This window comes from Dama dama, chromosome 9 (genome assembly GCF_033118175.1).
Source record: "Dama dama isolate Ldn47 chromosome 9, ASM3311817v1, whole genome shotgun sequence".
NCBI classification, from domain to species: Eukaryota; Metazoa; Chordata; class Mammalia; order Artiodactyla; family Cervidae; genus Dama; species Dama dama.
The window spans coordinates 60,728,747-60,752,472 of record NC_083689.1 but is presented as its reverse complement, the minus strand read 5'-3'; the positions used below and the strand labels follow the sequence as shown (position 1 = coordinate 60,752,472).

The 23,726-nt window shown below is 38.0% G+C and overlaps 1 protein-coding gene across 2 annotated transcripts in view; it reads right to left on the bottom strand.

The window, feature by feature from the left end:
• STK32A (serine/threonine kinase 32A) overlaps positions 1-23,726 on the bottom strand; it is a 153,221-nt gene that overhangs the window by 102,253 nt on the left and 27,242 nt on the right. Inside the window, exons 1-3 of one of the 2 annotated variants that reach the window (XM_061151664.1) lie at positions 20,130-20,198; positions 4,947-5,002; positions 3,787-3,938 (exon numbers count right to left, since the gene is read on the bottom strand). In XM_061151664.1, coding sequence (XP_061007647.1) covers positions 3,787-3,938; positions 4,947-5,002; positions 20,130-20,157 — 236 coding nt within the window. In that variant the 5' untranslated portion in view covers positions 20,158-20,198. Of the gene's footprint in view, positions 1-3,786; positions 3,939-4,946; positions 5,003-20,129; positions 20,199-23,726 lie in introns of those variants that run through there. The other variant, XM_061151663.1, reaches the window with a different exon arrangement.

Below are 23,726 nucleotides of genomic sequence, written 5' to 3'. Positions count from 1 at the left end.
GAGCCAGGCTAGGAGAGCAGAGGAGCCGCTGTGTGCAGCTGCAGGCTTAATTCCAATTAACAAAGGCCACCTGGGGATCTGCTGTGCTGGGCAGGTCTGGGGCGATTGGTTCTCAGCTATGGGTTGCCAGGGCTTTGTTAGAGGCCCCTGGGGAGGGGCTCAAGGGAAGAATGTATTTGCTTTTCTTGGATACCAGCCCTGAATGGCAGCCTTCACTTTCTAACATAACCTTAATCTGAAGACCGTGTTCTGGGTGGGACCAAATCTTTGGAGGCTGGGGAGGTTGGATTTTAATTCAGCAGGTTTTTTCACCCTTAACACTGCTGCTCCCGGATTAGTGACCTTCCTCCCCTCTCCCCTGAAACCGGTAGGTGCACTTAGACCCTCCAAGCACTTCTCACAGTTGATACATTCCTGTGCCTTCTGATTAATAGCAGCCTCTCACAGTTACTGGTAATGTGTAGTGAGCAGGTCTACCTACTTGTGCTCACCACTGCATCCCCACGGTATGGATCTGTGTTACAATTAGGGTCCCCAGAGTGAGGAAATACAAGATGCCCATTTAAACTCACTCATTATCTGAATTTCTATTTCAGTTAAAAATGTCCTGTATGATACTTGGGATATATACCAAAAGGTACTGGTTATTTATCTGAAATTCAAATCTAATTATGCATCCTGGATTGTGTCTGGCAACCCTAATTTAAATTGTGGTGCTCAGGAAATCTATACATGAAAGAAGGAATGAATGGGACTCATGCATTATCAAATACAGACATTTCACTGGAAAGTACACACTGTTAGGAGTGGTCGTTTCAAGGTGATAGGATTATTGGAGAGTTTTCATTTTTCTGTGTGATCTGCTTTTCAAGTTTCCATGAGTGGAAATGCTTTCAAATGTAATATGTGTATATGTTTATATCAGTATATTCATAAGCCAACTTCTTAACATTAGTGCAAAACCTTGTGTTTTCCTTCATCCTGAAAACCAGACTTTTCTGAACATCCCCAGAGGACAAGGACATTTTGAGCATCCATGAGAAGATTATTATAAGTAGTATTGACAGGCCTACAGAGCATATCAGCAAAACAGAATACATAAATGGCTACAGAGGAGTTGTTTAAAGAAAATATTGCTGTAATTTTATCATATGATGCTTCTTAAGAAAACAAGCTCCTGAAGTTTTGGGGATGTAAAGCTCAGTCTAGTTAAACCCAGGACATAAAAATCTGATTAAATTGTATATAACACACTGGAGAGCTTGTTTTCTTTGATTCACAGAATAAAGGTGGAAAAAAAAAATAAGCATAAGCTTTTATAGGGAATGAGTTGGCATGTGAGTGCCACCACACAGCCATGGTGCCGTGGGGCCAAGCACCCTTCAGAGTTGTCTTCTGGGGTCCACAATGGCCATTGGTTCTGGGCACGTTCAGAATGCTATGACTTAATGGAGCAAGGCAAGTATGAACTACCATTTGTAAGATGCTGACAATATTCTGGGCACTGGTTGCACACATTAACCCATTCTAACAATGGGACTTAAGAATTATGAAGTAAGTTACTCATAACCACACCTCCTGAAATATTACAAGGTACTTAAGGGTTGTGGAAAGAGACACTTAAATATACTATGCTGTACTAATTAAGGCATTTATTAGAAGGAATAAAGATGCTTTCTAAAGACTTATCTCAAGGTCTGAAGGACAAAAGGGCCGCTCTGTGTTTAGGGATGCTCCCTCCCAGTTTCCAATACTGAATGTGGTGCTGGAATCATAGGGTAAGGAAACTCTTCTCTCCCCTATCAGTGTTAATGGAGCCCCAGGTTCTGATGCAGGATTCAGTGTCAGGGTGAGAAGAAGGGCAGAGTAGAATTTATGTCCTGTTATCACATGCATGGAGAAGAGAATGTCATCTAGAATGACACCAAGTAAGCAAAGCAAAATCTATAAGCTTTGGCCAGCTTCAAGTCTCAAAACACTCATGTTATTTTAAAAGGGGGGAATTGAGTGAAATCAGCTTGACCTACTCAGCGATGAGAGACAAGCATGAGAGAGTATAATGCTAAGTGTGTCCTTATGAAGGGTTCCTGGTCTTAAAAGAAGAAAAGTAGTTGCTTGAACTTTTGAAGAAGGACAATGTGACTCTGAACAAAGGGAGGCTCATCATTGTGAAGAGAGAGGAAAAAAGGCAATTTGATGATTGGTAAGGATGGGAAAGAAAAAGCTGCATCCGTTTAACTCTTTACATGGCAGCATTGTGAATAGGCCACTCTAAAATGCTGATTAAATACACTGAAGCTGTACTGAAAATTAGCTTCTCTATGTCTGAGGTATGCATAAACCCTAATAGACCTATTTCCAAGTCACACACAACCATCTTCTTTTCAACTGCAGCACAGAGTCTTTGAGCAAATTGTGTATGAAGTGAGCTGTATTAATTAAAGATGGAGACAGGTTTTATGCACTGATTCCTCCATAGAATCTCCCTAAATACACAGTGACATTTAAATGATTTTTCCATTAGTATTCTCTGACTAAAAAGGGGAAAAAAATTTGTTTTTTTTTTCTTCACTAGTAAGAACTGCGTGGTATGCATATTTAAATAACAGTCATACTACATTAGCTTTAAGAACTGGCTCCTAATATAATGGATGCATTAAAATGTAGAGGAAAATGAGCCAGCCACATAAAGACCTCGAAGTAATAGATAATGCAAGCCTCTCTGCCATCTTCTAAGCCTTGGATTATGATAATGGCTTTGAGAGCAGATCAGTCATTTAATGTCTAGCTACTGACATAAATTAGCTCCAGTTGTGTTAAAGCTGGTTTGGGAAGAAAGGCAGCACCCATCTTTTTCCAATTCATGGGTGTGTATATGGCTGCTTAAGAAGTATGCTGCAAGGAAATCAGGTTGCTTGCCCATTACTTTAAGGAGAAGGCGCTTTGTACAAGTATAACAATCAACTTCATGTCCGCCAGCGATGCCATACTTTGCACTCAAAGTCCCTGCCCCACAATTATGGGGAAAAAGATGTAATGAGTGAGAAGACATCTGAACTCATTCCTTGTCAGCTTATTAAATAACAGTGCTTCAAATAGCAGCCCCCAATCTGTTTGGCACCAGGGACCAGTTTGGGGCTGCTTAGTCACTTCTGACTCTGCGACCCTATGGACTATAGCCCGCCAGGCTCCTCTGTTCATGGGATTCTCCAGGCAAGAATACTGGAGTGGGTTGTCATGCCCTCCTCCAGGGGATCTTCCCGACTCAGGGATCGAACCCGGGTTACCTACGTTGCAGGCAGATTCTTTACCACTGAGCCAGCAGGGAAGCCCAGGAACTGGTTTAGTAGAAGACAATTTTTCCACAGATGCGGGTGGGGGGAAATGGTTTGGGGAGGATTCAAGCGTAGATTGGTTCATGCTCCCATGAGAATCTAATGCCGCTGCTGATCTGTCAGGAGGAGGAGCCCCCAGTAATGTGTGCAGTGGGGAGTGGCTGTAAATACAGGTGAAGCTCACTCACCTCCTGCTGGGTGGCCCTGTTCCTAACCAGGGGCTGGGGACCCCTACTTCAAAAGAATACCAACCTCAAGGACAAGGGGATATACAGCAACTGAACTGAACAATATAACAATTTTGTTTCTTTAGAAAGACAAACCAAGGCGAATGAAAGTCCCATGAAGATCCTAATGAAGGTTGCACACATAGAAATCAGGGTGTGTTTATGTAACAGGGTTGGGGGTGAAGGCAGGACTGTCTCATTAAATGTCCAGGAAAACCACTCACCACAAATTAACCAGGAAAGGGTGCTCCAGTCCCTGCATGATCTGGAGCTCCTTGAAGACATTCCTCACTTCGTTGCGCTCCACGCACTTTTGTTTGTTCATGTACTTCATCGCATACATCTTTTTGGTATCATTCTTCTGTACGATGCAGACCTAATGGTGCCAACCGGAGTAAGACTGTGATTAGGGAGGTGATGGATCGTGGGCATGAGACAGAACAAGACTGGTTAGCACCGCTTGCCCTGTCGTGCAAATTCTTTGACGTTAAAGTTGCCACTTAGCTCTGATTTCTTTTTACTTCCCCTGTACCAAGTCAACTTCTAAATCTCTGCTTTCTCAGACAAGTTTGCTTGTTTTTGCTTTTGGGGATTTTTAAGACAACATATTGGGGGAAAATAACTTCCTCCATGTCAGGAATCATAACAAATGACATTTTTATTCAGATATTAGTGAGTGAAATGGGCATGACTCAATGTTAAAATGAACAATATTGTGCAAAGAACTTCTTTTAGCAACCACAAGTGATATAACCAAAAAGGACTTGAAGCACTGGGAAAAACACGATGATGTCCATATTTATAAAATTCTTTAATAAGAGTTTCATATAATGCCAGATAAAGTCGACAGCAGGTGATTCTAAAATGCAAGTTCAATATGAAATACAAGATATTCTGTTAAGTTTGTCTCCATAAAGAAACTAATCAGGATTTGAATCTGGAAGATTCTTATAAAAAATTAGACTGAATGTGTATGTTTTATGCTAGGGTTTTTTTTAACAGTAGGTCTTATGGTACAACTGGGGAAAACAGAAATCAGCTTCTATCCTTCATGGAAAGATTTAATTCTTACACTGACAAGATAACTGTTACTGAAGGTACTGGTACAATTTGAAAATGATTATGAAACCTTACTTTTCCTGTTACCATAGAGAAAGTGTGAAACTCCAGTGAATAAACTGATTTGACTTTGAGATAATTCTGAAAGCATACATGTTTGTTATGTAGCTGCCTGTCACATACTTTGTTCAAAGTGTGGTAATACTTTTATAAAAACTCATTATAAAAACATCTCATATTTATTGTGGTCCCAGTAACTCATCTGAACATTCTTGGGCTCTCTGAACTACATACTCTGCTAGTGGTTAATCATTTTGGTTCTTACCTTCCCGAAACTGCCTTTTCCAATGGCTCGCAAAATTTCAAAGTGGTCAAAGTTGACTGTAAAACAAAAAGAACACCATGAGTAATTCAGTTGCTCTTTAGTAAATAATGAGTAATATATAAAGATTGAACTAAACTTAAGTACCTTATGTAAACAACATTTTAGACTACTTTAACGTGACCATTCATTCATCTGTAGACATTTCTTGGACACTTAATCACAGTGCTTAGTACTAGGGGCTATAGTAGTAATAGAGCAGAACTTGAGTCTCTACTTTTCAGATATTGTGGTCCAGTGAGGGCTCCACAGAGAGACTCTGACAGATTAAATAGTCACTAAATGAATGGACAATTAAAACTCTTACTGAATGTTAAGAAAGACAGAAGCCGTGGGGATCTAAGTGTGCATAACAGGGGTTTCACATAGGTGTCCAGAGACCTGGTCCTCTGTGCATACATTGCCACTGAGGGTCTGCACTTTAAACATCTTCTCCTTATCTGTTTTCTCATTACAACCACTCCTTCATGTATCAAAATGATTTCAATTTTCCCAAGTAAGAAACTATTACACATGTAAGTTTATACAATGAGTTGATCCCCAAGGCATGAATATCTAACAGAGGAGAATAAATATAAGCATTAAAGTCTATTTTATAAAATTCATTTGAAGTTGGGATGAACTTTTACATCTGCCATTTAAATATTCCACCCTGAGGGAATTCCTGGCAGTCCAGTGCTTAGGATCCCGCCCTTCCACTGCAGGGGACTCAGGTTTGATCCCGGATTACAGAACTAAGATCCCATATGCCACATGACGTGGCCAAAAAAAAAAAAAAATTCCCATTTCCACCCCTTAACTTTAAATGGAATATAATCTATAAAAATATTAAATCACTATGTTTTATACTTGAAACTAATACATTTTAAGTAAACTGTATGTCAACTTAAAAAAAAAAATAAAATGTTTCCTTCCAGGAGTCAGAAGCAATAAATATTTAGTTTATGATAGCGTGGTCTCTTGGGTCAGTGCTCAAGAAATGGTTGGTGAAGAGAACAAAGTATAGATTCTCCCAGAAGGGTGACAAGCTTTGGTTATGTGCCTTGATGATCTTGAGAAAATGTCCACTATCTTTTGTGGTTTTTGAAATAAGGATTTAGATGAGTAAAATTCCAAATGAGGGTTTTTAAGAATTAAATCAGAAAAAATTGCAAAAATACTAAAAGGTTCTATTCTTCTCTTTAAAAGACATGATTTATTGATTTCAAAATTAATCGGATTAGCTCCTTTTGAAGGAAAGAAAGATGAGTAACGGAACCACTCATCTTCCAAGCTTTCTCAAGGTTGAAATATTTTTATAATGTGACTTCATAATCATTACTTAACACAAAACTCACTTTATTTCAGCAAAAAAAAAAAGCCATTTAATTATGTGAGACAGCATGTGTATCACAAATAATTCTGGATTTAACCTGAAAAGAGTGGTGTAACTCTGATAAATGACAAACTATTTTTTAATATTTTATTAAATTATAGTTGATTTAAAGTGTCATGTTAATTTCTCCTATACAGTAGTATGATTCAGTTGTACATCTCTCCATATTTTTCATATTTTTTCTATTATGGTTTATCACATAATATTGAATATAGTATCCTGTACTGCAGTAGGACCTTGTTGTTTATCCATTATATATAAAATAGCTTGCATCTGCTAATCCCAAACTCCCAATCCATCCCTCCCACTCCTACTCTTCCCCTTGGCAACCACAAGTCTGTTTTCTCTGTCTGAGTCTGTTTCTCTTTCATAAATATGTTCATTTATATCACTTTTTAAAAGATTCCACATATAAGTGATATCATATGATCATCTTTGTCTGACTTACTTCACTTAGTCTGATATATAGTCCATCCATGTTTCTGCAGATGGCATTATTTCATTCTTTTTTAAATCTGAGTAATATTCCATTGTATAAGTATACCACATCTTCTTTATCCAGTCCTCTGTCAGTGGACATTCAGGTTGCTTCCATGTCTTGACTATTGTAAATGGTGCTGCTATGAACATAAGGTTGCCTATATCTTTTAGAACTACAGTTTTGTCTGGATATATGCCCAGGCATGGGATTGCTGGATCATGTGACAACTCTGTATTTTCAGGAACCTTTATACTGTTTTCCATAGTGGCTGCACCAATTTATATTCCCACCAGTAGTGTAAAAGAGTTCCTTTTTTCTCCACACCCCGTCTAGCATTTGTTGTTTGTAGTTGTTCAGTCACCAAGTTGGGTCCAATTCTCTGCTACTCTATGAACCACAGCACGCCAGACTTCCCTGTCCTTCACTATTTCCCTGAGTTTGTTCAAATTCATGTCCGTTGAGTCAGTGATGCCATCCAAACATCTTATAGTCCATTATCCCCTTCTCCTCTTGCCCTCAGTCTTTCCAGCATTAGGGTCTTTTCCAGTAAATTAGCTCTTCGCATAAATAAACTTTTTAATAATGACCATTCTGACTGGTTTTTGGTCTCTCTTTGTAGTTTTGATTTGCATTTGTCTAAGAATTAGTGATGATGAGCACCTTGACATGTGCCTATTGGACATTTGTATGTCTTTGTTGGAGAAATGTCTGTTAATGTCTTCTGTCAATTTTTTGATTGGGTTGTTTGGTTTTCTTGTTGTTGAGTTGTACAAGCTGTTTGTCTATTTTGGAAATTAAGCCCTTGTCAGTCGCATTGTTTACAAATATGTTCTTCTAGTCTGTAGGCTGTCTTTTTGTTTTGTTTATGGTTTCCTTTGCTGTGCAAAACTTTGTAAGTTTGATTAAGTCCCATTTGCTTATTTTTGCTTTTATTTCTGCTGCCTTGGGAGACTATCTTAAAACATTGGTACAGTTTATGTCAGAGGATGTTTTCCCTATGTTCTCTTCTAGGAGTTTCACGATATCTTGTCTTATATTTAAGTCTTTAAGCCTTTAAGATTCTGAGTCTTTATTTTCTCATCTTTTTGAAAAAAAAGGGACTGACCCTTCTAGACAAGAAAATACCATTTTATATGGAAAAATGCTAATAAAACTATTTACTTAAGTAATTCACTTGACTGTGTAATCTTCTCAAACTCCTTGGTACTGAGTTTATTTTATTTGCTACATCAGAAACTCTATGAGGGCAGAGATTATATATTGTTTAGTAATCTTTGTTTCACCTTTGTTTTCCTGGCAACTCAGAAAATTCCTGACTTGAAATAGTTGAAGGCATGTCTTTGTACTTCCCATAGAGTCTGGTACAGTGATTTACACATTTATTTATTTGGCAAATAAATCAAAGTAAGCTGTAAAAAGAGAGAAGAACCCCCAAACAATTGCTTCTTATAAACAAGAGCCATGTGAGAACATGGGTCTTCTAAGGAAGTATTTTTCAGACTGAGTCAAGAGTCATTAATAAGTTAGTGGTAATAAATCAATTTAGTGGTAGTAAAAAGCATTAAAAAAATCAAATGGGATAGAACAGATAAGAAAATAACAAAAATGTCTTTTTTTTTTTTTTTTAACAAAAATGTCTTAAATGTAGTTACGGTAGTATTGACTCTGAAACTTTTGTTTCAGTTTTACATAATGTGTATAGATAGATATGTACTGTATCATGAGTTAATTTTTTGTCTGTATTTTAATATGACTTGTCAACATAAATTGAAAAACTCTTTTATAAGTTTCCTATTGTTTCAAATTGAAATAACCAATGCAATGATTTCCTCACACTCATTACATGAAGCTGAGTTAGACTTCATAAACTACATAAGTGTTAAAAAAAAAAAAAATCAAGATTTATTTGCAAGCCCAAGATTTCACCCCTAGCAAATCTAGTAACTCATAATGGTTCCTTCATGTGCAGCCTAGCTTAAAATGCTGTGAAGATGTTTTGCATCTCCAAGTATCAATATATAGCAGACACCTAGAAGCATGAGCTTCCATTGTGATATTAATCTATTTCACGAACCATGTCTCTTTATAAGCCATTTTAAGCTTTAATGAAAATGATAAAGGATTAGATGCCAGGTTGCTGATAAATTTCTACTAGCAGAACTGTCAATTAACGTCAGGTTAAGTCCCAGAAAAGTGACGATCTTAAAATTTTAGAGAAACTGCATCTTATTTATGCTTTTATTTCTAGTTAATCAAAGAAAGAACTGACTCCAGTCTGATGCCATAGTGCCTAAAGTCACTTCCCTGAATAATAATACACCCAATAACTGAGAGAAAGCCAATAACAGGTTGAAAGTGAATGGAAAATAAGCTGTTATACTACCCATATAGTCCTTTCTTAAATGTCCAACAGCATTACTAATTTGAAGGAAAGCTGATGGAAAAGGCAACCAAGCCTCATAAATTCAGACAAAAATGAGAGAGATGACGTCGGGACTGTGGCTTATATCGTCAACAGAAATCCTATTATAGGCATGTAGGGTTTGCCTTAAAGGAGTATGGGATAGCATATCCACTGTGTGCTTAAAAGTTTGGTCAACCTGTACAGTATTACCTGGCAGATTACAAATGGCCCACAAGCGACAGTGGGCCTGCAACTTGTTTTTTTACCTCCTGTGAGCTACGATTGGTTCTACATTTTTAAAGGATTTTTAGAATAATATTTACTTTACAAAAAGTTTGCCAACCCCTGAGATTAAAAACAGTCTCTGGAGACAGAATATCCATGTTCAAATTCCAGTTCCTACAATTAATGGTTGTGCAATCCTGGCAATTTACTTCTGTGCTCTGTTTCTTAATCGGTAAAATAGGGATGAAAATAATATATACCTCATAGGGTTTGTAGCAAGATGAGATGAGTACGTATGTAAAGTACTTAGAGTATGAACTGGAAGGAATTACTTTTACTAGTACTACTACTACATGGATATTATCAGGCGACATGGAGGCAAATGGCAGCTGTCTGCGTTACTGCTACACGTCTGGGCTTTATAGTCTGTGGTGTGTGGTCTTGAAGCAGTGTTTTCTTCAGTCTCTAAAGCAAAGCTAACCTTTGTTGTGTCTTCTTTTTGTCTCTTATTTGTATCATGTTTTAAAACTTTCCTTCTGGTTTATGGAGGAGCTCTGGTGCCAAGAAGATAAAAAGGCCTTCTGGAAGCCCTGTTAGACCGTGGGCCTTTGTAGGGTTTTGAAGGTAGTGGTTGAGTATAGGGAGAGATAAAACCTGGTTCTCATTTACACTGAGGCTAGGCCAGGGAATGTGGCCTAATGGGAAACCAACAGGCAACAGCTGCTCAACCTCCTATACCTTCTTCCCTGCTCCGGAGTCTTGCTTTCACATCGGTCTGCTACCCCAGCCTTAGTGACCATCATGTCACCAGAGTATCCTTAAAGCTGCCTGGAGGTGTATCTGGTTAACAGACAAAGTTGAATGGATCCTAACGTTATGATACCACATGTAGTATTTTAAAAACTAAGTATTTTAAAAGGACTTCCTTTAGAGTTTTTCTTTTGAATAGGTGTACATTCTCCACTGATCAACCAGACACACAGTCTGTATGCATCAGGAACCTGTTATACACATTTCCTTTGTATGTCTCATTGTATCCTTGAAATAACCTTATGGCTTTTATAGATAGGCATCCTTAGCCTAGAGATTAAATAATAACTAGTATGGGCTTCCCTGGCAGCTCAGATGGTAAAGAATCTCCCTGCAATGCAGGAGACCTGGGTTTGATCCCTGGGTTGGGAAGATCCCCTGGAGGAGGCCATGGCAACCCACTCCAGTATTCTTGCCTGGAGAATCCCCGCAGACAGAGGAGCCTGGCAGGCTACAGTCCATGGGCCTCAAAGAGTCAGACATGACTGAGTGATTAAGCACAGCACAGCATTACTAGTATAGTGAATCACTTATCTTGGGAATAGTTTCACAAGTCAGAAAGTAAGCAAAACCTTGTTCAGTCAAAACTACATATGTAAATTCTCTATGAAGGTACCCCATTTGAAAATCAAGACAGCCTGTTGAAAAGTCCAACCCAGTATTTTTTTCCCTTGTATGAGCACCCAGGGAAGCTCATGAATTGCATTTAAGGATCATTGAGTGAGAAACAAAAGTTTAAGCACTACAATCATACTCAGCTCATTGGCAGGTCAAATTTATCAGTCACATGTCCAGTAGGACCAACTGAGGGGACAACAGTTGACTCTTGCCACAAAGTCTCACCCAATACTTGAGTGGAGGAGTGGACAGAAGCAGCTCACCATCATGTAAAGTCATATACACCTTTCTGATCCTGGACCCACACTCTTACCTATGTTTTTATAGTTGTTTTACAGTTATTATTACTGTGTATCCACCCATCCCAGAGGTAGAATGGGGGCAGCAAGGTGAGACTGCTTTATGTCTCCTTCTAGAATCACAAGTCAGGCTTTCCCAAGTCTTGCCCTAAACAGAAGTCTACCGATGGTGGCTCCAGGGCTGATACTCTTTATTTCCTTCCTTCTACCTCTTTTCATCTCAACATTCTGGTCCATAAACAGTGTTGAAGGGAAGAAAACAGGAAACACTTTTTAGACTTTGTTACACCACCCTGACATTTGGAATTTGGGAGAAAAACATTCTAGAAAGTAAAGCAGAAAATCCATTCATTTTTCTCCTTTTGAGGTAGAAATATTTGGAAAATTTTATTTTTTTCCTTTAAAAGATGCCAGCCTTCATAAGTACCAAATCATGAACACATGTGAGATTTCCGAGAACCACCCTTCTAGATATTTCTGTGAAGCATTCTATTGATGAAAGAAAAAGGACACCAGCAGTGGGACCTTAGAAAAGTTACTACATTTTTTTTTTTTTAAATCACAAGGTCCCCATCTATAAAACAGAGCTCATTAAACTTGACTCACAGGTGGTTTTGAAGATGAGATATAATGTCAGAAGTATAATGTCTGGCCCACTGAAAACTAAAAATTACAAATGACAAAAAGTACAATTATTTAGAGAAAATGAAGGCTTCTTCCCCTCCAAAATTTTAGTTCTGTTCCTAGAAGACAATTACTGTTAACCAATTCTTCTGTATCTGTCAAGAGATTTTTTCTTTCTGCATACTACATGTATTCCCTTTTGACAGCAATAGCAAGGTAATAGCATTCCTATATGATTGTAGATTATAAGCACTTTCTACATAATTGTTTCTGTCCTTTCATACCATTATATATAGCTCTATATGTAATTATTTTAAATAGCTTCTTTGTATTTTCTTGCATAAATATACCATAAAAGATTTAGCCAATTGATGGACTTCCAAAGATGATTTGATTATCTGTTATTACCTGCAATAATCCCACAAACATCTTTAATCAGCTTATGTGCATATGTTGTAAGCTATCTTTATAAAAGTAGAACTTCTGGGACAAATATAGAATGGATTTTCCAATTTAAAAGATACTGTAAATAGCTCCTCAAAGATGTTATATCAAATCTCCTTCATTCAGTAATGTGTCCATTACTTAGCTTGTATTAGCTTGTGTTAGCTTGTCCATTGCCCTGCCAACACTATGATGTCAACTGTCCTTCATCTAACAAATAAAAAAAATTGAATTGTTGATTTACTTTTATACAGTTGACTCTTGAAGAACATGATGGGAAGCTGGGGTGCCAACCCTGCTCTAAGCAAAACTCTACATGTAATTTATTATTCTGCCCTCCATACCTAAGTTTCCTCCATATTTTGAGTTCCATATCTACGGATTCAATCAAAGGTAGATTGTGTACTATTGTGATATGTATTTATTGAAAAAAATCCAAGTATTAGTGGACCACAAATTGTTGTTCAAAGGTCAGCTGTATTTCTCTAATGAGTGAAGTCTCATATCTTCATTTACATTTATTTTTTCAAAGGACTGCCTATTCAAATATTTTCCTTCTTTTTAATGAGTTATTATTTTTATTGATTTGCAAGCAAATTTAAAATGCTAAGTATATTAACTTTCTCTCTAGTACATCTCAACCATATTTTTCTAGGCTGTCCATTTGGCTTTTGACTTTAAAACATTTTTAACAGTATAGAAAACTTAAGTGTTAAATTTATATTTTATAGAGTCCAATTTTATATAGTCAAATGTATTAATCTTTCCCTTTTTGTCCTTCTGGACTTAGATCTTTTTTTAAAAAGGTGTTTTTTTGGTTAAAAGCATGTACTTGTATTTTAATAGCTTTTGACATCTTCTAAAATATAACCTTAGAATAAATTATATGTATGTATTCTAGATATACAGAAAAAAAAGTTTCCAAATTCCAACAATTCTAAAAACTCCTGCTACTACTTAAATGAAAAGTTAAAACAATTGATCATTTCCTTGCATGCTGTCATGCCAATGTGATTGCTAAGTGGATACTTTTAAGAGATTTGGGAGAATATCCTCTTGAAGCCAGCCCTCCATATCTTGCTTATGCTGACAATTTATTTAGTAAACACTCCACTTATATTGCACAATGTTAAGTACCAATGTTATTTGGTCCCAATTGATTCAGCACACACATTGGCTGCTTAAACATGACACTGGGGCAGGCTATAATTCTCTGAAGGCAAAGTCAATTCAACATGGAAACAGTAATGGCTTAGCTGGTTACATATGTTCCTTCTTCACTCCAGTTGAGAGAGGGAGAGGGGGTGGGGGGTGGGGGGAAGTGTGTGTGTGTGTGTGTGTGTGTGTGTGTGTGTGTGTGTGTAATCCCTCCCCCTTCCACCCAGTACAGCAGAATAGATACTTAGGTGAGTACAGGTACAGACATTGCTGACTGTCTGTACTTGGTCTGTGTTCACTGACAACAAACTTGTACCGATAACTTACACAGCAACATCCAGGCACTGTGTTCTGTGCTGGGGAGAAAGAAAGCAAAGGCTACCTACTTTCCTGGGGCCAACAGTCTAGTGGGACAACAGAATAATTAATATCTGTTAATATCTAATATTATCTAGCAACAGAATAATATCTGTTACTATTTAGCTAATATCTAACATTTTTGTAAGGAATATCAGGCATTAGTCTAAGCCTGTTATATATATTATTTCAATTTCCCATCAATCCAATGAAATAGTACTACTATTATTGCCCTTTTCTTAAAGCTGAGCAAACTGCAGCCTGAAGTAATGAATTTTTCCAAGGCCACAGTGTAAGCAAGGGGCAGAATGGTGGAGTCCAGAGCTGTCCTCAAATGCTGTTCTCCACTGCAGCCCATTCCATGTAGGTAATGGTGCCTGAGAAAGAAGGATCTGCGGCCCAGAGTCAGGGAAAGCCTTAGCTCACCACAGTGCCCATCTTTCTGGCTTCTCCTCTTAAGCAGTATCTCTCTTTCTTGGATCCTATCTTACAACAGTGGTCCCGTCAACCATGTGCGTCACTGGTGTCCGTCACTCATCCTGTCCCTCTCTCCTTGCCAGAAGCCCTGGGCTGGGAGTGGGACTGTGACCCTGAGCCATTCCATCTACATCCTTCACATGCAGGGTTTTCTGATCTGGAAATGCATGCTTCCTCTGCTATCACAAAGCTTTCTACACAGGAAAACAGAACTAGCCAAATGGGGGGGAAAAAAAAGAAACAGGTCAGGAGGTCCCAGGAAATGAAACCAACACACGGAATAAAGTAGACTCATACAATAAAAAGGGACCCCTGATAGCATTAAAGTATGCAGTTTCATACCCAGATGGGTCCTATCTTGATTATTCTTCAGGCATCATGATATTCTTCCAATAATTTTTAAATTTTTAGTTTTTTAGCAAAACTAACTCAAGTTCTGACTAACACAAGCAGCATTGCTGTAGGGAGGAAATCAGTTTTGTCCTGAGAACGCACCAAAACATCATCGGGGAAAGGATTAAGACCCAAGGAAAATGTTACAAGGGACTTCATCTGTTTCTTTGTATTTTTATCTTTATATTGAATCGGAGTATCAGAAAGATAATCTCCCAGCAAAATGTATGAAGCATACACATGAATGACTGCAGTCTAAAGGAATACATAAGTACTGAGAGCCTTGGTGGTACCACGGGGATTCCCAAATGTGTCCACCCATCAAAATAACAGAAAACTGTTTTAAAAATGAGTTTCATGGGCCTCACCTTAATCAAACTCTGGAGGCTGAACTTAATAATCTATATTTTAATCTACTCCCTGAGGGATTCTGATAGAACCTGCCTGGAAGCAGTCTGCAGGGCTTGATTTATGAACCACTGTTTCATCCACTAAAAGCCACTGAGCTCTAAGGTGGGAGAAGTGTTTTCCTACTGTAGAAGATAAAAGAGCTGCAAGGAAAGGCAGCATTTCATTTGGGCCTCGCAGAAAGGGTAAGAGCTGAACAGGTAACGAAGCAGTGGAGGACAGGCAGGGATGGACGTACTGAGTGACCCAATCCTAGTGTGAATAGTCTCTCAGTCAATGTTATTTATCTGATTTCCATGGCCTTAAACCTCTCCACCTCTGCCCCCATCTTCAATGAATTTGAAGCTAATTATTAATGGTGTTTTATAAATAATCAGTAGGCCTCTGTTGTCTGCACTGTGACACATCTTAGGTCAAAGTTGATAATTATAATCATTATGTATTATGTACATCCATGTATAGGGCCTTCCTGGTGGCACAGTGGTAAAGAATCCACCTGCCAATGCAGGAGATGTGGGTTCAGTCCCTGGGTGGGGAAGATCCCCTGGAGAAGAAAATGGCAACCCACTCCACTATTGTTGCCTGGAAAATCCCATGGACAGAGGAGCCTGGTGGGCTACAGTCCATGGGGTCACAAAGAGTCAGACACAGCTGAGCGCACACACATGCATAGGTACTGATCTAGTACTTTATATATATTACCCTAATTAGTCCTTACACTATAAGGTGATCATATTATTGCTTCTTTATGGATGAGTTATAGAGACCCCAAAATATTAAATCTCCCAGGGGTAGGGTTTGGACTTGAAACTGATGTTGTGTGGCTCCATGGGTTTTGAGGTTTTAATAGTCCAGATGAGTCCTGAAAGTTCTGTAATACACTAGTGTGGATATGAACATGAAACTCTGGGTTTGGGTTTTGACTGCACTGTTTACTAGCTATGAACTTTAAGTTAGTTAACCTCTCTAAGTTTACATTTTCTTCTCTGTAAAACTGATTGCGTTTAGTATCCCTTTTAAGGATATTAGGAGGACTAGATGAAATAAGGCATATCAAAGGTGCCTGTCAAGGGTTTTTTGTTTGAACTCAATAGAGATATCATTATTACTGTTTTTGCTATTACTGGATGAATCACTGGTATCAACCCAATTTTTTCCTCCAGAACATTAGGCAAAATGATACTGGCACATCATACAGGACAGATAGTACCAAGAAAATACCCTCTCTGAAGGCAGACACTGGGTTCATCCTGTTGACTATGGTCTCTATATCACCTAGAGCCATGTTGGGTAGCACATGCATAATCAATATAATCAATACTTATTAAACGAAGGAAGAACCATCACCAAAGTTTAACAGAATATATATGGCTTAGGAGGAAATTTTTTAAAGATGTTTCTTCATATTGACTTCCTAGTGTGTTGTTGTTTAAAATAGGTACCTCCTCACATTATTGTAAATCAACTATGCTTCAATTAAAAAAATTAATTAAAAAAATAAAATGGTTACCTCCTAAGAAATGTCTTACCAACAACCTATTACTAAAAAGCTGCTTCTTGAGTAGGCAGTAAAGTCTCCATCTGAATGTGACAACTTTAGATTTCTCTGTAGACACTGGATTTAGATCTCAAACACCTTAAGAACTGATTTACTCATTCTTTGAGCTCAGAAGCGTCAAGAACCGCCATTCTCCACCCCACCAACCTCATAACCAATAACCGCCCTAAGAAAGGACTTGTGGATGAACACGCACCAGGAACTGAAGGATAATTAACAGCAGGAGCCAAAGGATGTTTGCTTTGTCAGTGCTGCATGATCATCAAACAAAGGTAAATGTATCTCACTATGGCAACAGGAAGGTACTCACGGTAAGCTACAATCTTCCGGGTACCTCATCATGCCTTCCGTATACCTCCCGCTGTCACTTTGCCCATTGATTTTTTAAGAATGGACATTGCACATTTTGTCAAAAAGGGAATAAAAGGACTGAAAAAATTAAGCCCTGGCTAAAAATAATTCTTTTGGTGGAATTTACCAGTTTTCCATTAATTAGGTAAATGTTTAGTTACCAAAAAAGCTACTTATGCCCTTTTAAGACAGTCACGGCAAGGAGGAAAGAAGTTCAATTCACTCCTCTAGGAGCCACAGCCTTGCTAGGAAGTCAAATCAACCAAGACTCTGAGCATCTCTGTGCCCAGGACTGTGGGAGGCACTGATGGGAAGACAAAATAAGTTTGGGACTAAGTGACCTCCTCAGGAAACAGCATGACTTATTCAGTTGTATTTGTGAGAACACAAGACCTGGATAACCAAATGCCCCTGCCTCATTTTTATTTTTCTGTAGTGTGTATATATTTGGAACCCATTCTTTAGTAATCTTTTTGGAATTAAATGAGTATAAATATATATAAGAACATAAGTAGACAAATGAAAGCAATCAACTGTTAAGTGTTTGGTATAGAAAGAGGTTCAGTGAAACCTCAGAGTGGGAAGTAAAGATAGTGGCATGACAATTTTGTGTCTTGGTTTTCAGTGAAGATGGAATGCTTTGATGAAAGATAAATGATTTGAGTCAGGAAGACTTGCACTGGAATCCTTGCTCCACCACTTACAAGATAAATGGAATTAGGAAATTTATTGGACATTTCTGAGCTTCAATTTCTTATTCATAATGAAGAATATCTTTATATAAAACTAATAAACTTTTATCATAAAAATACAAAAAAAGTATAAGAAAAACAAAATCATCTAAAGATAACAATGACTGATATGTTGATTAGTTTTTCTGTCTTTTAGACATTATTTTTATCAAAGTTATATATCTATGTCTTTCTACATGAATAAACAGGTTTAAAAGTCAAAGAGTTCTAAATGGTTTATTATAAAACACTGATGTTAGTCCTGAGATCCACTTGTCTCACTCTCCAATCTTTTCTGGCTAAGAAGCTAACACTCTTACCTCTTTGAGTTAATAAATTTAGTAGTTTCCACCATATCATCTAAATAGTATAATTGTTTGGTCAGTTTTAGGAATTACTTAATGAATTTTCAAGATGGCAGGTAGGCATTTCACTCAGTTCCTTGGTCTTTTAACCTTACTCCAACAGGGTCCCATCTTTCTAAGATAGCTGTACCTGATATAATGATTTCAATTAGATCAGTATTCAATATTTCCATTTTTATGAGTATGGAAACAGTATGCACACCTGAGTCATGTAGTAAACCACAATTGGTATTCCCTTCTTGTACATTTCCCCCCACCCTCAGAGTTAATAATTGTCTTGTTTGCACTTGTTTGCTTTTCTGTATCTTTACTAATTCAATCTCAAACTCTTCTCTAGTGGTCTAAGTATCCTTTAACATGTTCAAGTGCATCAACCACATGATCATCTTCCTGAAAATATCTCTACCAGACCCCTTCAATCTAGACTGTTTATTCTTTTTGCTTGACAGCTGTCATCCTGGGGTCCCTATCACCCTCTCCCCTGGGGTTTTCATTCATTGGTTTTCTTTAATGACAGAATCCCTGCTTATTGCCTGCACTGTCTCGCTTTTGTTGGATTCTCTTATTTCCGTGGAGCGTATCCTGTAACAGTTTCGTAAGAAGGGGAATTGCTTGGGAGGTTAGTTTTTGAAGTCTTGTATATATGCAAAATTGGAGAAGGAAATGGCAGCCCACTCCAGTGTTCTTGCCTGGAGAATCCCAGGGACGGCGGAGCCTGGTGGGCTGCCGTCTATGGGGTCGCACAGAGTCGGACATAACCAAAGCGACTTAGCAGCAGCATATATGCAAAATAGTTTATTCTCCTCACACTCAATTGAGATTTTGTCTGAGTATTGAATATTAGGCTGGAAATTATTTTCCTTCAAAATTTTGAGGCCTGGCCCTCCTTAATTTCTTTTGGTGTTACTGTTAAATCTAAAGCTATTTTGATGCCAGACCTCTGATGAACAGTTGTCTTCTCTGAACCTTGCAGGATTGTGTATTTGTGATGAGTGTTTTGAAACTTCATGATTATGTGGGCTTATTTGTTGTGCTGGCCACTTGATAAGTTCATTCAATCTGGAGAAGTTCTGGGCTTTTCTTTTTCCCTTAAATTAGTAAGTGATAGTTTCCTCCCTTTATCTTGCTCTCTTTTTGTACCTACCGTTACTTGAAACTATAATTCTTAGACTGGCTCTTAAATTTTCTTATATTTACCCTTCTGTTTTCTATCTGTTTGCTCATTACTATGGGAAATTTCCTTAAATTTGTTATCTAAGCCTTCTTTGAGATTTTCTATTGTTGTAACTTTTTCCTCTTACACTAATTTTTGGTCTATGAATGTTGCTCTCTTGTTATCCTATTTTTTCATTAAAAATTTTGTCACAGTATCACATATCTCTCTGATAGTTTTCCTTAAGTTGCTTTTTTCCTGTTCAGGTGTTTTAGTATCTGTCAGTCCTATTAGAAGCCTTTCCCATATGTCAGAAAATCCTTGGTTATCTGTTCATTTTTAAGTGGGGTTCATTTTTAAGTGGGGCAACCTAAACATCTTTCTGAAAGTTCTGAGCATGAGGGTGGAACTTGTTCACAGTAAGTGTGACTCTAGAAAGCAAAGGCTAGGATGCTGAGTTAGAAAACTCTGATGTTTATTAACTTATATCTTCCATCTTGGGTTGATCAAAAGTTCCAGGAAAGACTGTCTACCTGGAGTTTTGTCTGAGGAGTGAGGCCCCTGGTGTCGATGTGATCAGAGCCTAATGGGAAAGAGGGCCGAGGGTCTGTGCACGGCAGCATGCGTTCATTCATCTGATTCTTCCTTTCTCCACGAAGCACCGTTGGCCCTCCGTGGGCCAGGTCTTTCCCTCCTCTCCAGACGGTAAACAACAGTTTGGGAAACAGATGACTAGTTTCTCTCTTTTGACAAAGTGGTAGAAGGACCTGGCCAGTGTTTGAACAGATATCTAAGCAATCCTCCTTAATTAGCACCCTCTTTCTTGTCTACTTTTAGAGACAGGTGACCCTACAGATTCCCGAGGACTGGAAAGAGATGAATGTGTTTCACTCACCATCTCTCCCTGGAAGTCTTGCTTCCATTTTTTCTCATCCTTAAAATAGATAGCCTTCTCCTAGGGCTGTGCTGGGAACTAAATGAGATAAAGTATATTAGGAATGCATCAAGAATATAATAGATGCTCAATAAATAAGAGTTTTGGTGGTTTTTTTTTTTTCCTTTTGGAAATTTAATAGTAGGAATCAGAGATAGCCATCAATTTATCATATATTTGCTTTGTGACCTTGGCTAGTGTTTTTTAAAACCATTTTCAGACTCATATTTTCATCCAGGTTAGGGATGAAGTTGTATCAGAGTAAGGTAGACTTGGCCCCTAAACCAATGGCTGGTGCCCTTGTAAGAAGACAGAGGTCTGCACACAGACGCAGAAGACCATGCAAAGAAAGAGTCAGATATTGTAGTGATGCTGCCACAAGCCAAAGAACTCCTGGGGCCACCAGAAGCTAGAGGAGGCAAGGGAGGAAACGCCCCTAGAGGATCTATCCAGAGCAGGACCCTACCAACACCCTGACTTCAGACTCCTCGCCTCCACAACTGTGAAGAGTTCCATTGTTTGTTTGTGATACTTCCTACCAGAGCCCGAAGAAACTAATACAAGAAAACTAATTTGCAGTGTCTAACTCCAATATGTAAGCAGGCTACTACTTAACACAGTAGTGCATGCTTTCCACATATCAAAGCGTACGAAAAATGGCATGTGTGAGAAGCATTTCTTAAAAAAACATGATGAAATGTTAAAATACACAAGAAAGATTGGCTGATTTCTAACTCTAATTGAATATTCCTAGAACCTGAAGAGCACATGAATGTGTAGTACTACTGTTCACAAAGTCGTTTGGGAAAATTGTCAAGCAGAGCAGGAGAGGCGTTTTTAAAATCCCTGAAGAGAAGGTTCTCTAATTCCTTGGTATATTCACTGTGCCTGACTCAGCAGCTGGAGGAGGGCGATGAACAGGAAGTACTTTCTTTCTCCTTAACTGAATCTGCTGATGATTGAGTATGCTTGATGTCAGCAAATTTTGAACAAAAATAAAATGATAGATCCTGGTCTTCTAAGCACTAGCTCCAGTAAGGATAAGCAAAACTCTGGCATGTCCATCAGTGATGTATGGACTAAGGATTCACGCCCAGTCCTAAATCTAGCCATTAGCTGACTACAGGGTTCCTTCTGGAAAAATATTTTGAACATAATAGAAATCTTACTCTTCACCATCATGTAAGGGTAAATGCAGCCCCATGTGATAAATGCCTATAATGGTTGAACTCTATAAGTCATCTCTGAGCAAGTCCACACCTAGGTATGTACACCAAAGAATTGACAAGAACTCAAATGAGTGTTTGGGCACCAATATTCATCTAGTATTATCCACCATAGCCCAAAGATGGAAACAACTCAAGTGTCCATCAACAAATGGATAAACAAGTAGTATATATGTACATTGGACTATTATACAGCTATAAAAAGAATGAAGTTCTAACACAACATGGATGAAACTTGAAGACATTATGCTAAGTGGAATAATCCAGACTCAAAACAGGAAATACTGTATGATCATACTTAAATGAGGAGCTTTGAAGAGTCACATTCATCAAGAAAGAAAATAGAATACAGATAACCAAGGGCTAGAGGGAGGGGGAATTGAGGAGTCAATGTTTAAGTACAGAGTTTCTGCTTGGGATGATTAAAAAGTTCTGGATATGGATAGTGGTGATATTTGCACATGGATATACTGTGCCACTTAACCATACACTGTTTAAAATTCCAACTTTTATGTAACAGTTTTCACAAAAAGTGATTAAAAAAAAGTTAGTTTTGAGCAAATGGTACAAAAATCTCCACAACTCATTCAAGTGAACATTTATTTTTAAGTTAATATTCATACCTAAGATTAGGAAAAGGAAATGGCAACCTACTCCAGTACTCTTGCCTGGAAAATCTCATGGACAGAGAAGCCTGTCCTGATAGGCTGCAGTCCATGGGGTCACGAAGAGTCAAACACGACTGGGCAACTTCACTTTCACTTTTCAGTTGCATGCATTGGAGAAGGAAATGGCAACCCACTCCAGTGTTCTTGCCTGGAGAATCCCAGGGACAGTGGAGCCTGGTGGGCTGCCGTCTATGGGGTTGCGCAGAGTCGGACACGACTGAATTGACTTAGCAGCAGCAGCAGCATACCTAAGATTAATCCCATATAAATAAACCAAACTGCTTTGAATATTATTTCACTATAGTGATGATTTACTATTCCAAACTAAGGAATAGTGTCTCTTGTCTCCTGCCATACAAATATTTCTTTAGGATTAAAAAATTATCAAACACTAAAAAAAAAAAAAAAGCAGTTGTAATCTAAGAGAGCATCCATGCATTTTGTCATTTAGGTATGTTTAAAATTGTGCAGTTAAATTATAGGCTGCTCAAGTTGTAGAACTGCAGAGCCACTAAATTAAACTTTTGAGAATTAACGAATTTTAAGAAATTATAACACATTATCATGATATAAATGAAACTGCAGATGCAGAAGCATGTAAAGCATCATCTCAAATATATCAAATGCCTTTTATACACATGCACAGATAAACACTACTTAATGGACTCATTTATTTAACAAGTTGGGTACTGAAGATATAAAAGCGAATAGAATGGACAGAAATCCCTGTCCTCAAGAAATTTACTTTATGATGAGGAGAAAAACACAATTAACAAATAAGTAAATTAAAGTAAGAAAAAAAAAATATAGTGAGTGAGAAAGAGGCGAGGTGCCAGAATGAAGAATGAGGACAGTTATGGAAACTCCCCAAAATATTAGCAAGAGTTATCTACAGGTTGAGATATTGAGGGTGACGTTTTTTCTTCCTGACTTTATTTTCCAAGCTTTCTACAACTCAGGTGTAATACTTTTATCACTATAAAACTTGCTTTTCAATACACATTTCCTCAGAATAGCTGCAGTGTAGTTCATCTAATCTACCTTTGTACTAGAATGTTAAACATAGGGAAAGCTGGGGCTGTAGTCTTCAGTGGAAATGCACTGGTGCAAACAAGCAAGCCAATTCCAGTTATCAATTAGGCACCTAAGACTTCAGTAGAAATGCTTTTCAATGTTCAGTCAAGCCTTAGTTGAGAACATTTTTCCTGTTATGTTATACCCTGGACAGAAAGTGAAGTTATCAAAGTGGCAATGACTTTAATATTTTATAAAGGTAAACCAAAGTTATCCTACAAGGTATCATACAATGAAGTTCATCTAAAAAAAGGCTGAAGGGTGAGTCAGTTACCATGATTACAGCCGTGAAATAAATTGTGAAAGACATTGATGCAGGTCATTGAAATTGTCCTTAGAATCAAAATGAATAGAGGAAGACAAGTAAACTCAAGTGGTGATAAATTGTGCAATTTACTCCAGGGAAGAAGAGCTGTTATATATTGAACCTGTAACACGTCAGCAATAACGTGGTCTAAGGGATACGTGTGGGCTATAGCAGATGTGAAGACGAATGCCCCTGTGAAATGAAGTGACTCAGCTCTCAGAGAGCAGGATGCACTGCTGGGCCTTTAATGAATGTCTGACGTATTATTACTGAAAAGCAATCC